This window comes from Sciurus carolinensis, chromosome X, assembly GCF_902686445.1.
Source record: "Sciurus carolinensis chromosome X, mSciCar1.2, whole genome shotgun sequence".
Classification (NCBI taxonomy): domain Eukaryota; kingdom Metazoa; phylum Chordata; class Mammalia; order Rodentia; family Sciuridae; genus Sciurus; species Sciurus carolinensis.
The window spans coordinates 4,120,982-4,136,866 of NC_062232.1; the positions used below are offsets into that span (position 1 = coordinate 4,120,982).

The 15,885-nt window shown below is 45.9% G+C and overlaps 1 protein-coding gene across 4 annotated transcripts in view; it reads right to left on the minus strand.

Annotated features, from left to right (window-relative positions):
* Window positions 1-210: 210 nt before the first annotated feature.
* The window catches only part of Pnpla4 (patatin like phospholipase domain containing 4), a 34,342-nt gene continuing 18,667 nt past the window's right edge, over window positions 211-15,885 (minus strand). For 3 of the 4 annotated variants that reach the window (XM_047535576.1, XM_047535573.1, XM_047535579.1), the window contains 4 exons: window positions 15,592-15,657; window positions 6,327-6,479; window positions 5,409-5,576; window positions 211-4,946 (listed from right to left, as the gene is read on the minus strand). In XM_047535576.1, the coding sequence (XP_047391532.1) occupies window positions 5,445-5,576; window positions 6,327-6,479; window positions 15,592-15,657 (351 nt within the window). In that variant the 3' untranslated portion in view covers window positions 211-4,946; window positions 5,409-5,444. The remainder of the gene's footprint in view (window positions 4,947-5,408; window positions 5,577-6,326; window positions 6,480-15,591; window positions 15,658-15,885) is intronic. The other variant, XM_047535575.1, reaches the window with a different exon arrangement.

Below are 15,885 nucleotides of genomic sequence, written 5' to 3' on the forward strand. Positions count from 1 at the left end.
TTTTCATTGCTGTGACCAAAAGACTGAACAAGAACAACTTAGAGAGGGAAAAGCTTATTTTGTCTCATGGTTTTGGAGATTTAGTTCATAAACAGCTCATTCCATAGCTCTGGGTCAGAGGTGAGGCAGAACATCATGGCGGAAGGGCCTGGAGGAGGAAAGCAGCTCAGGATGTGGCACCAGGAAGCAGGGAGAGCTCTGATCACCAGGGACCAGATATCAACCCCAAAGGCAGGTGCCCAGTGACCCAGCTCCTCCAGCCACACCCTACCTGCCTACAGTCACCACCCAGTTAGTCCATATCAGTGAATTAATTCACTATTAAGTTAAATTCTTAGAGCCTAATCATTTCACCTCTGAACATTCTTGCACTGTCTCACATTTGAGTCGTGCGGGGAATACCTCCTATCTAAACTATAACAAAACATATATGGAATATACATATGGATGCTATACATTGTAAATAATACACATTATATATGTACATATACAATATTTCTATGTGATCCATTGCATTTACAGAATAATGTATACATGCACAAATATGTATACAATGCAAATAATAATGCATAAAATGCAGATAATGCTGCATAAAATGCAAGGTGTATCTTTCATTCATTTTAAACCCATCACATGACCATTGAAACAACACATCATGTACAATCACAAGAATGGGATCCTAATTAGAATCAGTTCTATGCCATGTGTGTATAAGATGTCCAAATACATTCTACTGTCACGCATATCTAAAAAGAACAAGTTTAAAAAAAAATAAAAGATCCTGGAGAAACAATACTTCTAAATAAACTGGGAAAAGGATAAGCCTGTTAACTTGATAAAAGTTATTTAGCTGAAAGTAAACCTTTATTTTAAGTAAGAAACTTCCTTAATGCAAGAGCTTCCTTTAAAACAGAAACAAGACAATAATGATTGAACTGCTGCATCCGTATGACCCTGAAAGACAGGGTGGAGGGAAGCACTAATTAATTGTTGCAAACAAGCAAACAGAGCTCTTGCAATCACAGTCCTTATGATAGCCTAGACGGACTGCCCGGGAGAATCTGTTAATTACGACTGGAGACAGAATTGAGCAGTGTGAGCAGTACACAACTACCAGCAGCATTTCTATGCACCAAAAAATGTATTTTAGGAAAAAAGAACTTAGTTCAAAAGAAGTATGTGAATGAAGCAACCCAAGAATAAGTGTGATACAGATATGATGCAGGATGGAGGAAATATTGAGAAATGTCTGCAAGTGTAGAGGAATCACAGTCCAATTGAAAACCCAACCAAAGATGTAAAAATTAATTATTAGGAGGACACAGAAAAGACAAGTAAGCTTTCAAAGAATACCCACTGAGGAAAGCAATCCAGCCTGGGCAGTCCAAGTGCAGCTGAGAGATCACGGGGCCCCCAGGGGAGGGCTTGGTGGTAGAGATGGTGTCAGGGGACATGAGGGGCGAGGGGCACTGGTTGAAGAATAAATGTATTAAACATAACCAAAGACAGAATTCTTAGTGCCAGAGGAAGGAGTTCTAAGAACAGAAAAGGACAAAACTAGAATGAGCCATGGAACTGGACATGTCTGCTGGAACTCACGGGTTTTCATAGAAGGTGGATGGATGGATGGATGGATGCAAGAATGGATGGATTGATGGAAAGATAGATGAATGAAAGGATAGATGGATGGAGGGGAGGATGGATGGACTGATGGATAAATGGACTGATGGAAAGATAGATAAATGAAAGGATAGATGGATGGAGGGGAGGATGGATGGACTGATGGATAAATGGACTGATGGAAGGATGGATGGATGAATGGATGGAAGGATACATAGATAATGCCAAGTAACAATAGGTAGATAAAAGATAATGATTCTTAGATGATAGGTAGATATGTAGATAATGGTTGGTACTTGCAAGCTTCCACACATACATGCATATAAATCTTCTAGCTCTGTCCACCAAGATGGCCTGGTAGCAGCAACGCACCATTAACACGGTTATTTGTCTAATAAATTTAGATACCATAAATATAAAACCATTTCCACTGGAGAGAAGCAGCGCTGTTTGGAGAAAAGGCTGATTTCAAGGATGGGGTAAGGAAGAACAAGAGGAGCCTGGGATATTTTGTTGCTGAAAGTAAGAAAGAGCTTAACATTGGGGACCTGCCAACAAGAGTCAGCAGAATAGGTTCCCAACGATTAGCATCGGGACGATGTGAGTATCACTATAAGTGGGGATAGATTATAACAGACTATAACCCATCAAATGAACTGGGAACCATGGGGCCACAGAAATAAACACCATCTTTGTGAGGGCTTGATGAGGAGCAAGATTTTTATATGATCTGAAAATCTCTCTCCATGAGATGCTTGTTACAAAGGAAAGGAGTGTGGCAGGCATCCCTAAGCATGGGTAATCCTCTGCCAGAGATGCTTGGTCTGAATCAAATCCAGAGAAAACTTCAGATACACCCAAACTGGGAAACACTCTCATGTCACCGTGGTGATTTAAAGAGTGCCCCTGTGCCCTAGTTGAACATTTCGGAGTGGGGCGTCCTTTGGAAATAGGCCTTTGCAGATGGAATAAGGATCTCAAGAGGAGACCCTTCTAGATTTAGGGTCAGCCCTACATTGCATGACTGGTGTCCGTCTAAGAGCAAGACAGAACACAGATATACACACAGAAAACATGCTTTTGTGAAAATGGACACAGAGGTTGGATGGAGGCTACTTGGAGCTACGGGATGCTATGGATCGTAGGCGACCACCATCATTTGGGAGAGAGACCAAGGTGAGATCTTCCTTCAGAGTCTCCTGAAGGTACGAGCCCTGCTGAGGTCTTGACTTTTTGGACTTCTGGCTCCCAAACATCCAGAATAATTTTCTGCTGTTTTAAGACACTTGCTTTTCAAGATGGCGGCCCAAAGAGATGAACGGATTTTTAATCTCCAAATTTCCTGCACTATGAAGACGAGAAGAGTGACAACATGGTCCAGGCTGAACAGACAAGAGACAAAAGATACTCATGTGCAACATGTCACATTGGCCGGCATGCTTTTGTCAGAAAAGACATGATTGGAACAGATGGCCAAACTTGAATGAGGTCTGAGCTGAGGCAAAGTTGAGAACAGAGCTGACCGGTTACATGTTTCATTCATCCCAAGACAACTGTCAGCCCCCAAATAATCATCACCGTGGGGACGACAGACGGCCATGGTTCCTGAACCCCTGTCCTTGCTTCTCCTCCTACCTTGAGTTAGGCAGATCATTACTTCTGCTCTGAGTTTTGTTTTGCTATCCTGCAGCTACAGCTCAAGCAAGAAAATCCTCGACACACTGAACTTCTGGTAATTACTAGTTCCCCAGCTGTAGGAGTAACAGATGGAATCCAAAGAACTTTCTAGGATCAGTCCTGATAAACATAAAGGGGGAGTTTTTCTATAATGGAATTCATTTGTTTTGATCATTAGGAAAAAGAAATCAGCAGAGCAAATGAAATCTGTAAGTTTTGAGGGCTCGTGCTTGTTTGGAAGGATACTTCGATGCCAAGAGCTGCGAGTTTCTTTGCAAGCTGCCTGGGACTTTGCATCACTGACCTGATCTGGGAAACGGGAACCAACAGACGCTTGGCTTGCTTTGTTTAGTACACTGCTTGCTCCTCCAGAGCATCACTGGACTTCAAGACCAAATGCATTTTCCCTAATTGTCGATGGAGGCCGTGGGTTCCCATAGTTACAAAGAGCGTTCTTGAAAAGAAGAAAAGGAAGAACAATTAAATTTAAATGACAGGTCCAAAGATATTAGGAAATTGCCTTGATAGGAAACAGAGGACTCACCAAGCAGCCTGTCCCAGTAATTACCCTGCAAACATGTCTGTATTTGGGTTAGAAAAATCTCTTCTGAGTTTCTATCTACCAGTTCGAGCATGCTGCAAAATTTTGATCCCAACCGGCGGATCCTGTGGGAGATGGCTGTTTTCTCTTAGTCTAGATGCAAGGGGACACACTCCAGTGAAGGCTGACGGAGCGTGCTCTGTGGCTTGCCTCCCCTGAGGACTTGGTGCATCACCTTTAAGGAATGTCCGGGTGCACAGATCCTGCGCTCCACTACTTTGCAGGATGCTGCCTGAGAGAGTCGCTGCAGATTCATCTGTCAATGATCTTACAAGATTGTTTATTTTAAGGAAAGGACCATCCACCCACATGGTCAAGGACACAGCAGTGCTTACAATGAAATCTTCAAGAACAATCCAAGCGAGCAAGAGTTATTTTTGCATCAAGAAAGGAGTTGTGGAAAGATTGTACCCATAGAATATTTGCATGTAATTTGCATGTAAGGTGAAAAATCTTGGGCCAAGCTGAAAATCTACCTGGTGAATCAAGGGGTGCAAGAATGAACTGAGAATCCATTCTTCCTGTCACTTAATAAAGCGACTTGTTGAGATTTAACCGCGTTTGCTGGCATAGATAAAACACATGCCCTGAGGACCACCATTACTCTAGACCGGGTCTCTGCAGAACTCCTAAGAAAAGAGGCAATAATTGGTGTTTACGTGTAAAAATTGTGTATTTGGGGCTTTTGAGAACCATAAAATTGATTTAAAGAATGGTTTCATGGGGTAAAAAGAGGACAATTAAATCCATGCAATTAAATTGGTTTGTTTCTAACTGCCTCTTAGTAATTAAGAGTTCATGCTTGGCGAAACCCCGTAAAAACAGATTGAAGATTGAAGAAGGCGTAAGCAAATTGGCCCTCAAAGTGACAGGACGGCGGGACGCGAGCACCCACGGGCCGTGATTTAGAAATGGCACCGTGCGGGGTTACCTGGGATTTTCATTCTGGCCAGTCTCCCGGGCTTGCTCGGTCCTGGGTGCTCGGTAGCACTGCGTCCACTGAAGCTCCGGTGTAGTTCGATCCCGTGGAGGGGGCGGTCACGGGTCCCTGTGGGAAGCAGGCCTCTGTCGCTCGAGTTCCTGTGCACGGCCTTAAGGCGTGCTGCCTACCCTTGAAACGCTTCCCCTCCCGCCTGCCCTGTGGCTCAGACCAGCAGGGGAGCCGAGCGCCCTCAGTCCCCGGGATGCAGGACGAGGCCGAGTCGTGGAAACACCCATGATTCAGGTCCCAGTCTCGACACCCCTTTTCCCAAAGCACCTGCAGAGGGCCCTCCCTCCGTTTGGACCACGTCCACCCAGAGGGTCCGCCCTCCCCACTTTTCTTTCTGTGAACGTGCTTCCTCGTCACGCGAGCGCACTTTCTTCATGACGTTGCCCTTCTCCCTGCGCCCGGGAATAACTGAAGTATTGAAGATAAATACGTTGCAAAGGGCAGTAATCAAATTAACAGCGTCCAGACAGATTTTTTTTTTAAATAAGGGTTTAATTAGAAGGCTCCATCGAGAACCACCTGAAACCTGTTCTGCCTCGTCGCGTGGACGGCACTTCACTGGAACCAGCCTTCTTTGAGTAGGAACTTCACGGCGTCATCAAAACCACTCCGATACAGGGATTCCATTTTCCTTCTGTTTGGCGGGAAGAGGGCTTGGCTGAGTCTCACGAGGTTGGCCGGGGACAGCTAGGATAGAAAGATCAAAACTGAAGCTCTAGGTACAGAGGTGCTACTTTAGTCATCTCACAATTCAGGTCACGGATGCTACAACCCAGGGGTGGGAAGCAAATTCAAGCAGCTAACTCCACACTAGACAGAGGTTCTCGGTCTCAGCGTAACTGACATGTGTGGCCAGCTACCTCCTGGTTAGCAGGCTGTCCTGTGACCGGCATGACGTTGAAGGGCATCCTCCTCCTTCACCCACGAGACGCCAGTAGCGACCCTGAGAGGTGACAACCCAAACCGTCTCCAGACAGTGCCAAACCTTCCCTGGGTACCATAAGGCCCCAGGCCCAGACTTCGGGTTACATTAATGCCGTCCATGTTTTTAGGTCAGTTGCTCATTTGGGTCCCTAAGTTTCTCCCCAATATTCTGAAATATTGCATTACTTCCATCTTTGTAAATGAATAAAATGACGTGATCTAAAACGGCCCTGATGGGCTCTTAAAATAAATAAGACAACCCAGTTTATTGATGTGGAAAGGAACCGAAGAGAGAGGAAAGGCTACACCAAGGGACAGCTAGGCAGCAGCAGAGGGCTGCACCCAGCTCCCTGGGCCTCTGACGGGCTGCGGCGTCAGGAACTCACGCCGAGGATCCCAGCTGCAGCGTGAGGTGATCAGCCCGTGGCCAAGGCGGGACCGCAGGCTGGATCCCTTCTGTGGGGATCTCGGGCGGATGGGACACTTTGCATGTCACCGAAGGCAAGTACTCACCATGACGTCCTGATTGGTGACCTTGATGTACAGACTGAGTTGCCCTTTGTCTCGCGGGGAGATGTCCTGCCGTCCGCAGAACGGGGAGAGGGTCACTGTCCGTCCCCCAGGCAGGATGGGGAGGCTGTTGGTCAGGCCTCCGTCCACCCAGCTCTGTGGAAAGGAAGGCCCCGGTCAGCGCGCTCCAGGGGCCCGCCTCCCACGCAGAGGAAAGGGGTGTGGCCTTCTCCACTGGGACTGGCCTTCCCGGTCATACGGTCCAGCACGGGCGGCCTCCTAAGTTAGTGTCTGGGGCGCTCACCTGATTTTTTTAATTTTTTAAAATTTTTTTTGCGGTACTGGGGATGGAACTCAGTGCCTTGGGCTTGCAAGGCAAGCACTCTACCAGCTGAGCTATCTCCCCAGCCCTCACCTGATTGAGGATCTATTTGTCCATGTTGTACTGACAGAGCTCCTGAGAGCTCTGGACAGAATCGGAAGGTCTCTCCATAACTTTAAAAGCTGGCTTATTTTACTTAAGCTGTGCCTCGAATCGAACGGATTACTGTGCACGTCTGAGACTCCGTGGGCTGGTTACTAGGCTGGGGTTCATCACGTGCTCCAAGTGGAGAGTCAGGTTTGCTGCTGACACCCACGGTGGGAGGAGGCCCCCGTTTTTACTGTAAGAATTGGAAATGGGCATTTTCTGCAGCAAACCTAAAAATAAATGGGACAACCAGAAACCCTCTGTTTGCAAAGTGGTTCCTGTGTACAGGAAGCCAGGGGTAAGTTCTCAAGCTACGGAGAGCGGAGAGTGCTGGGTGAGTGTCACTCAAGGGCATCTGGAAGGAAAGGAAGCAGGAGCAGGGAGAGCTCAGCTGAGCGTGGCCTTGGTCCCTCCCTCTACGAAACTGGATTCTGGGAGAAACACAAGCCCTGCAGCCCTGACGCCAGCTATTCCAAGGCCGAGGCATCTCGGTGCCTCCAGGAACGTGCACGTTTATATAACCAGCTGCAGCAACGAATGCACACACCGAAATAAAGCCCAAGCTCTGCAAGTTGTACGTGTCGTTAGTTAGTTATCCTTCAGGTAATGAGCCAAAGGAAGAAGGCTGGAGACGGCTGAGAATCCCTGGCACAGAATGCTTAGTTGGGAGCACAATGCAGGTCAAGGAAGCTTGCTATTCAGCTCCCACACGGAGCCAGGGGGAAGAAAGAGGTCGCTGTAAAATGTCCTGAGCTCTGCTAACAGGATCGATTCATCTCCTCGAAGCTTTCCCTCTTTGATTCCTTCTTATTTGTTCTTATTTATAAAGCTGGTGAAGAAATGATTGACATTACGTAAGTGAGGCCTTGGCCAGAGCCCGACTCCTCTAAAGGGAAGAAAAGTCAATTAAAAAATAAAAACGGGTTCAGAATTTATGTTGAAGGAGGTGAATGTTGAGAGAAGAGAAAGCCTCGGTAATTTGATTAAAATGAGACTGACCTGAAGCGATTTGAGTATTGTCATTATTTGGAAAAGAACATAATGCACATGATTATATAATTACTCTCTATCAGGATATGAGTATGTGTATATACAGGAAAGTAGGTTATTTATATATAAATGTGTATAAATATGATTGCAGCATCTCTGTGTTATACACAGCAGGCGATCTAAATGAAATCTACAGAAGTGGGTTTGTAAAACCTAAGGCCCCAAGTATCTGACTGCACCCCAGAGCTCACTCCCCCCAAACACCAAGTTCCGGAAGAGAATAATACCGAAGAGAAAAAACACCTTGCAAAATGCTCTCATTTCACATTCTCAACAGAACCTGTCACCAGCGATGTCAAAATCCTTCAAGGAAAATTAAGGAAATGTCACAGAACCCGAAGAGCCAGCTCATCGGACTCGTTCAGCATAATGAAAGGAGGGTCAATCTGGCTCATTAAACTGAAGAGTGTTGTGATTGACGAGGGGTTAATGACTGCTGTTTCAGGCCATCGGAAATCCTTCTCCCGAATTCCGTCCGCTCCTTAGCTTGTTCTGATTGGATAGATGGCTAGGCAAGACGGAGAGTCCTCAGATGTCTTAATGAACAAATTTGCAGTGACTCCAGCTGCCCTGTCCCCCCCCCAAGGCTGCCACCCCACCAGCTCGGGTGCTCTCCACGGGGCACGCCTCACTCGGAACACGCGCACATGGGGATTGCATGCACGGCTCTGGAGACCGTCACCAGAGCAGCCAGTGACTCCTCGATTGATCTCCAAACTAGGAGTGGGAGCGTTTCCCATGCTGTGCTCCGCAGGGAGGGGAATCTTGCCCCTGAGTATTTCTGCCCGGGGATTCTCTTCCTGCTGGCCACGGATTCCTGCATGTCATTCCACATTCTTGCCCCGCAGGTAGCGGATGGTTCTGCCCCCAGCCGCTATCATTCCAGAATCCTCCTTAAGAAAAGTAACTGCTGTAATACGAGATGACTGTATTTGTACCGTGTCTCTGGGTCTGCTATTCTGCACCATTGGTCTGCGTGTCTGTTTTGGTGCCAATACCATGCTGTTTTTATTACTGTAGCTCTGTAGTATCATCTCAGGTCTGGTATTGTGCTGCCTCCTGCTTTGCTTTTCTCACTGAGGATTGCTTTGACTACTCAGGGCCTCTTATTTGTCAAAATGAATTTCATGAGTGCTTTTTTCTATTTCTATGAACAAGGCCACGGGAATTCTGATTAAATCTGTATTGTGCCTTTGGTAGTGTGGCCTTTTTGACAATATTAATTCTGCCTATCCAAGAACATGAGAGGGCTTTCCATCTTCTAAGGGTTTCTTCAATTTCTTTCTTTAGGGTTCTGTAGAGGCCTTTCACCTCTTTTGTTGGATTGATGCTCAAATATTTTATTTTCTTTTTTTGAGGGCAGGACTGCAAACTAGTGCAGCCACTCTGGAAAGCAGTGTGGAGATTCCTCAGAAAACCTGGAATGGACCCACCATGTGACCCAGCTATCCCACTCCTCAGTTTATACCCAAAGGACTTAGAATCAGCTCCCTACAGTGACACAGCCACATCCATGTTTATAGCAGCTCAACTCACAATAGCTAAACTATGGGACTAACCTAGATGCCCTTCAACAGATGAATGGATAAAGAAAATGTGGTGTATATACATAATGGAATATCAGTCAGTCATAAAGAAAACTGAAATTATGACTTTTGCAGATAAATGGATGGAACTGGAGAATATCATGCTAAGTGAAATAAGCCAATCCCCAAAAAACCAAAGGATGAGAATGTTCTCTCTGATATGTGGATGCTAACTCACAATAAGGGGCAGGGGGAAGGAAGAATAGAAGTTCCTTGGATTAGACAAAGGAAATGAAGGGAAGGGAGGGGGATGGGAATAGGAAACATGTGGAATGAACCGGACATCACTCTCCTATTTCACATATGAATACATGACAGGGAAACTCCACATCATGAACAACCACAAGAAGGGGATCCCAATTAGGAAAATATGTATAATATGTCATGCATGTATAATATGTCAGAACACGCTCTACTATCATGTATGTCTAAAAAGGAGAAGTAGAAAATTAAAATATTAATAGAAGAGAGAACTGCTGACCTTCCCTGTGCAGAGCTTTGCTGTGTTTTCCTGGTCATCACCATACACCATGCCACTGTCCTCAAAGGCAAGGGCAGGCTGAATACAGAGAACCTCCCTGGGGCAAGACGGGTTTCAAAATCAAGCTGGCTGCGGGGCCTTGAGTTCTGCACGCATTACCACTGCTCATCCAACCACCCCCTCTCCAATCTCTGGCCATATTCTAAGCACATTTCACAGTGAAGTCAACTGCCTGGGTCCACAGCGACGTAGCTGCCATGGGAGATATGTTCCAAGACCCCTGTGGATACCTAAATCTGCAGACAGCAGCAACCCCTATAAACAGTAGGTGCTTTCCTCTATGCCTCATGTCTCTACTGTATATTCAGTTCCCTCATTTTACAAGGGGAAATTGAATCGTGCGGACTGACTTGCTCTAGATCGGGGGCTGGTAAGCTTCGGCCCACCATTTGCTTCTTTAAATAAAGTTTTATTGGCACACAGCCATGTCCTTTGGTTTACAGATTGCCTGGGGTGGAATTCCCACTTTGAGAATATAGTTGGGTAGGTGTGCGGACAGAGATTATGGAGTACGTACTCTCTGACACTTTACAGAAAAATCGCAGGAAGAAATATCCACTGCTGTGCAGCCTACATGCAGAAAGGACTAGAGTTGGTCATTCTTCCTCACACACTATAAAACACAGTGATGCTCCATGAGGGCCGCAATGCTCTGTTCTGAGGGATGAGGGACAAAAAATGTGTGCAGTTTGAAAAAATTTACCTTCTATTTGGAAACCTATCGTTTTGCTTTCATAATAGCAGCTCCAAATAGTTAGGCCAAGCAGAACACTCCTGATTAATAATTCTCAAAAAAGAGGAGAAAGGGGGAGTGGGGTGGGTGTGGGGGAGGGGGACAGAGAGAAGATAGGGGAAGGAAGTGTTGTGGTTTAGATATGAGGTATCCCCCAGAGCTCATGTGTGAGATATGCAAGAATGTCCGGAGGTGAAATGATTAGATTATGAGAGGTGCAACCTAATCAGTAGATTGATCCACTGATACCGATTAGCTGGTAACCACAGGCAGGCAGGGTACGGCTGGAGGAGAGAGGTCGCTGGGGGCATGCCTTAGGGGTTTATATACATTGGTACCTCTCTATGTATCTATCCTGCCTAGCTTTTGGTTGCCATGTCCTGAGCTGCTTTCCTCCTCCAGGCCCTTCCGCCATTTTATTCTGCCTCACCTTGGGCCACAGCCATGGAGTCGGCCCACCATGGACTGAACCTCTGAAACCATGACTCGACATAAAGCATGTGGCAACTCAAGGCAGGTGGGATGTGGCTGGAGGAGGTGGGTCACTGGGGACATGCCTTGGGGACTATATCCTGTCCCTGGCTCCTTGGGGACTATATCCTGTCCCTGGCTCCATGGGGACTATATCCTGTCCCTGGCTCCCTGGGGACGATATCCTGTCCCTGGCTCCATGGGGACTATATCCTGTCCCTGGCTCCATGGGGTTTATATCTGGTCCCTGGTGAGCAGAGCTCTCTCTGCTTCCTGGTGCCACGTCCTGAGCTGCTCTCCTCCTCCAGGCCCTTCCGCCATTTTGTTCTGCCTCACCTTGGGCCAGAGCCATGGAGTCGGCCCACCATGGACTGAACCTCTGAAACCATGAGCCAGAATAAACTTTTCCTCCTCTAAGTTGTTTTTTTTTCAGGTACTTTGGTCACAGTGATGAAAAGCTAATTAAAACAGGGAGGGATCCATAAAGAGACCCACCTCTGAGGACACAGATGAGAATCTGCCATTTGGAGTGAAGAAAGAGTGCAGAGAAGAGGTAGGTAAGATTTTTGAATCAAAGAGAGACAAGTTAAAATAATATTACTAAAAAGGGGCGGGGAAACTGTTGTACTAACTTCTACTAAACACTGCTGACTTTGAGAATTTCCTAAAGTTGTTTAAAAATGGTGACTCCAAAAATCAAGTTCGCTTAGCAGTTGGCAGTGTATAATCATTAATAATAATATTCCCTGGAAGACAAACATGCTGTTTCAAAAATCCAATAGACCATGCAAATAAGTCTACAACATCACGGAAAAATACGGGTTTCCATTTCAGAGTAACTGAACATTGATCCTGAGATTTCCATCCAGCCAAATCCCGCCGGCCGAGAGGCCAGCCAGGGCCGTTTGCCCAGAGGGTGATTGAAGGACGCTGTTGCGAGGAATGCCTGAGTCAGGAGGAAACGGGGCCTCGGGACCACGGTGCTGATTTTATACACTGCACAGGAACAGAGAGCATTTCACAGGTCTCTTTCCCACGGATGTGTCCATGATGAAGGGATCCATCACCCACAACGCGGAGCCTCAGAGGAGGGATCCTCAGGTGACAAATTTTCAACACGTAGCACGGGGTCAAAATATTACTCGAAGTCTAACTCAGACCCAAGGGGGAAGGAAAACCCAGGGAATCCCGCAGTCTCTCCTCTCAGTGTAGAGAGATTCCTACTGTTATTTGCTGTGGTTTAAAACGATCCTTAGTCTTATTAATCTAAGAAACCCCAAAGTGATTGGGAAAAGAACTTTGGGCAGAAATGGTGTAGCCACAGCTTTGCCTTCATAAAATGCAGTGTTCAATACCTACTAATGGCAGACTGGGACTGAGCCGGGGGTGCCTTTAATGACCGGCCCGGCCCCCCGCTCTGCCTTCATGACTCTGGGCCACACGTACAAGTCACATCGCGTCTCTCTCAAACACTCCCTGCCCCCAAGCCTCCCGGCTGCAGGAACCCCCAAGCCAGCACACACACCACAGCCCGGCTGTAGGAACACGTTGAGATCCAGAAAGCGAGAGGTATTTTCAGCACGGATGAGATTATTATGTGATTTGGGTCGTATAAAAAGCTGACTCCCACAAACACAGTGTTCGCGATTCCCCGAAGACGGGAAGGAAAGGGGTAGAGAGTGGTTTGGCCGAGAAACGCTGTTAATGGCGGGGAGACGATCGGGCTCACAGCACGTCAGTAACAGGCCAGGAGGACTCCTGGTCACGGACCTTTTCCAGCAGGAACCATGCGCAGACTCTGCAGTGCTGTCTGCAACAGAGGACAGCCAAGAGCCAAGGCTCCCACGGGACGCAGGGCTCGGTCCAGCGGGTAATCGTAGAGGAGGAAACGCTAAAGATTGTTCTGGGGAAATTTCCCCCTTCTAGCGTAGTGACTTCAGTAGATTAGAACCTCTACATCTCCACTTCCTATAGCAGGTACTACGGGGTTCTGGTGCATGCAAAGAAAACAGCAGAAGCTTTACTTCTTCTCTGCTAACAAGAATACAGAGGACAGACTGGTAAAATAGCTCCTCCACTACCTGCTCCCCCCGTACCCACCCCCCCAAAAAAGATTCAGGAACCCAGCTCACTATTTGACATCTCCAGGGTGTGATTTTTGACCTCATGTTGCACAATGAATGCTGAAGCTGCGGTCATCACATCTAAGTTCCAGAAACAGGAAAAGAAGACAAGAACAACGGAAAAGGTGTATAATCTCCCTTCCTGAGTGTCTCACGGTAATTCGGCTTGCATCTCGTTGGCCTGTATACAACGTGCCTTGCTGTAAGTCTGATAGTAGTTCACTAGTTTACATCTCCTTGGCCCAGGTGGGCCCACTCTGTCTGGGACTTTTCGTCTCCAAAATGTGAGCTTAAAAACCTTTTTTGTGTATAAAGTACCAACCTTAGGTATTTTGTTATAGCAACAGAAAATGAACTAACATAACAATTTTGACAGTAATACAAAATCGCATGAAATGCCTTAGGATTTTTTTAACCATGTTCCCATTTTCATCACGAGTAGAGAATATTATAAAATGATACCTTCAAGTGAAAGCTATTTTAGATTTCAGATCATTGCGAAAGTAATATTCATAATATAAAGCTGATTTTTGATAGCAACTTTACCTCTATTTGAAATTTATATGTAGAAATAAATGCTGACTTTTGCTTATATGTCAAGAGGGAAGATAATACTTTATGCAGTTGGAGTGCAATATATCGCAAATAACTTTTTAAGTGACAAAATAGGTTATACTTTCCTTGCAGACAGAATATGATTTAGCTAGGACAGATAGTATCAAAAACAGGAAAAATAGGACAGCTTATCTAGTTTCTGTAAGTTGATATTTAAATTTTTTAAGCACCACCCTCCAAAAAAAAATCAATGGATACAGTGTTTCTAATGAGGATTCTGGATCGCTAAACATAGGTGCCTCCCTACACATAATGACTCGTAAGTACAGCTGAGACCTAATTTAGGGTTGCTCTGAGGTTCTCAGTCTTTCTATCTGTGAGGTCTTTCTGCAGCTCTTTAACCTCTCATTCCTTAGCCTTCTCTTGAGCCGTGGTCAGGGGATGCCTGCTGTAGGCCAAGAATCTGCTGGAATACCAAGGAGATGAGGCAGAACACCAGGAAAGCCCCAGGAATGGACAGGTCAGAGCGCGGACACCACCTCCAGCATGTGAGCCAGGAGACTTGTGGAACTCAGCTCCTGCCTTTGCTGCAAGATCACCATTCCTCACAGTGCTGGGCCCTCAAAGTAAGAGGAAGAGATGGACAGATGAGTGGCCAGGACTGCCCAGGCACCGGGGTGTGAAATAATGAACTCACGCACCTATAAAATAAACGGCTTTATTCATCTGGAAGGCGGTCTGATCTCTACTGTGCGCTGGACACTGTATTTGATTCTAAATGTCATATCTGGGGTCTATGCTAAAGAGAAAACGTACTGGATTATAAGCTCCATGTATCCCGTGTATGTTAAACACGAACCATGTTAGATTATGACACAGACATCGCAGGTATGTGTGCGCAGATGCTGCATTTGATGACAGAATGCACATTTCATATAAAGATACTGTATTTGATGACAGAATGCACATTTCATATAAAGATACTGCATTTGATGACAGAATGCATACTTCATATAGATACTGTATTGACGATAGATATATATTCCACAAGAAGAGACAGTGTATTTGGTGATAGAATGCGTATTTCATATGAAGAGGAACTGTATTTGATGACAGAATGCACACTGCATATGAAGAGACACTGTATTTGGTGACGTACTGTTTATCTTGTACGTGTTAAATAGATACCCTGATGATAAAGCACGTATCTCTGGTAGGGGTTAAATAGAAATGGTGTTTGGTTATAAAATGCCTACGTCTGCTGTGCGTTGAATGAAACGGTCCTGGATTATAACACGCAGGTGTTGAACCTGCGTCCCCGAGGTGGACGGGCGTGCAGAGTGAACAGGGCGTGGGGTGCAGAGGAGCTAACTGGGACATGGCCTGGTCGCCCTGAGTGTAGGCTTTACATGGAAGCTTTTCCCCCCAGGACCACCTGGCATTTATGGGAGGGGCTGTGACTAGGACTTAATTATGAAAAACAGAACTCTTTCACTTCTTGAAAAAAGTCTTTTTAAATTGGCAAAAATAAGAGCATCCCTGTCGATCATTCCTATACACAGATTTTGATAAGGTACCAAAGTCTCTCTTCCTCAGTTCTTTGTCTTCTTAGAAAAAAATGCTCTTTATACATATAATGCATACAATCGGATTTGGACCAGAATACATAAAAGTGCACTTGTCAAAGGACATGGATTTATGTGGCAATGACCGTTAACTCCCCAGTTAATGCGACATTACCTGCCCTTGGTATTCCACTGGCCTCAGTCCTGCATAGATGGGCACGAAACTGCTGGCTAAGAGAACCTAGGTGGACGAAAGAAAGAAACAGCCCATCAGGAGAGGCGTAACAGCCACGCAGAGAGCTCGCTACATCGTTCAGCACAAAACTCTCGCTAAGCGAACACATTCCACCTATTTCAGGCACACAATTGCTCATCCTTAAATAATCAAAAATAACACTTTTTTTTTAACATCTGAAAAGACCCCTAAAAAGACAGGTGCCAATCCAGGCTCTCCAAATGAGTGAAGTAC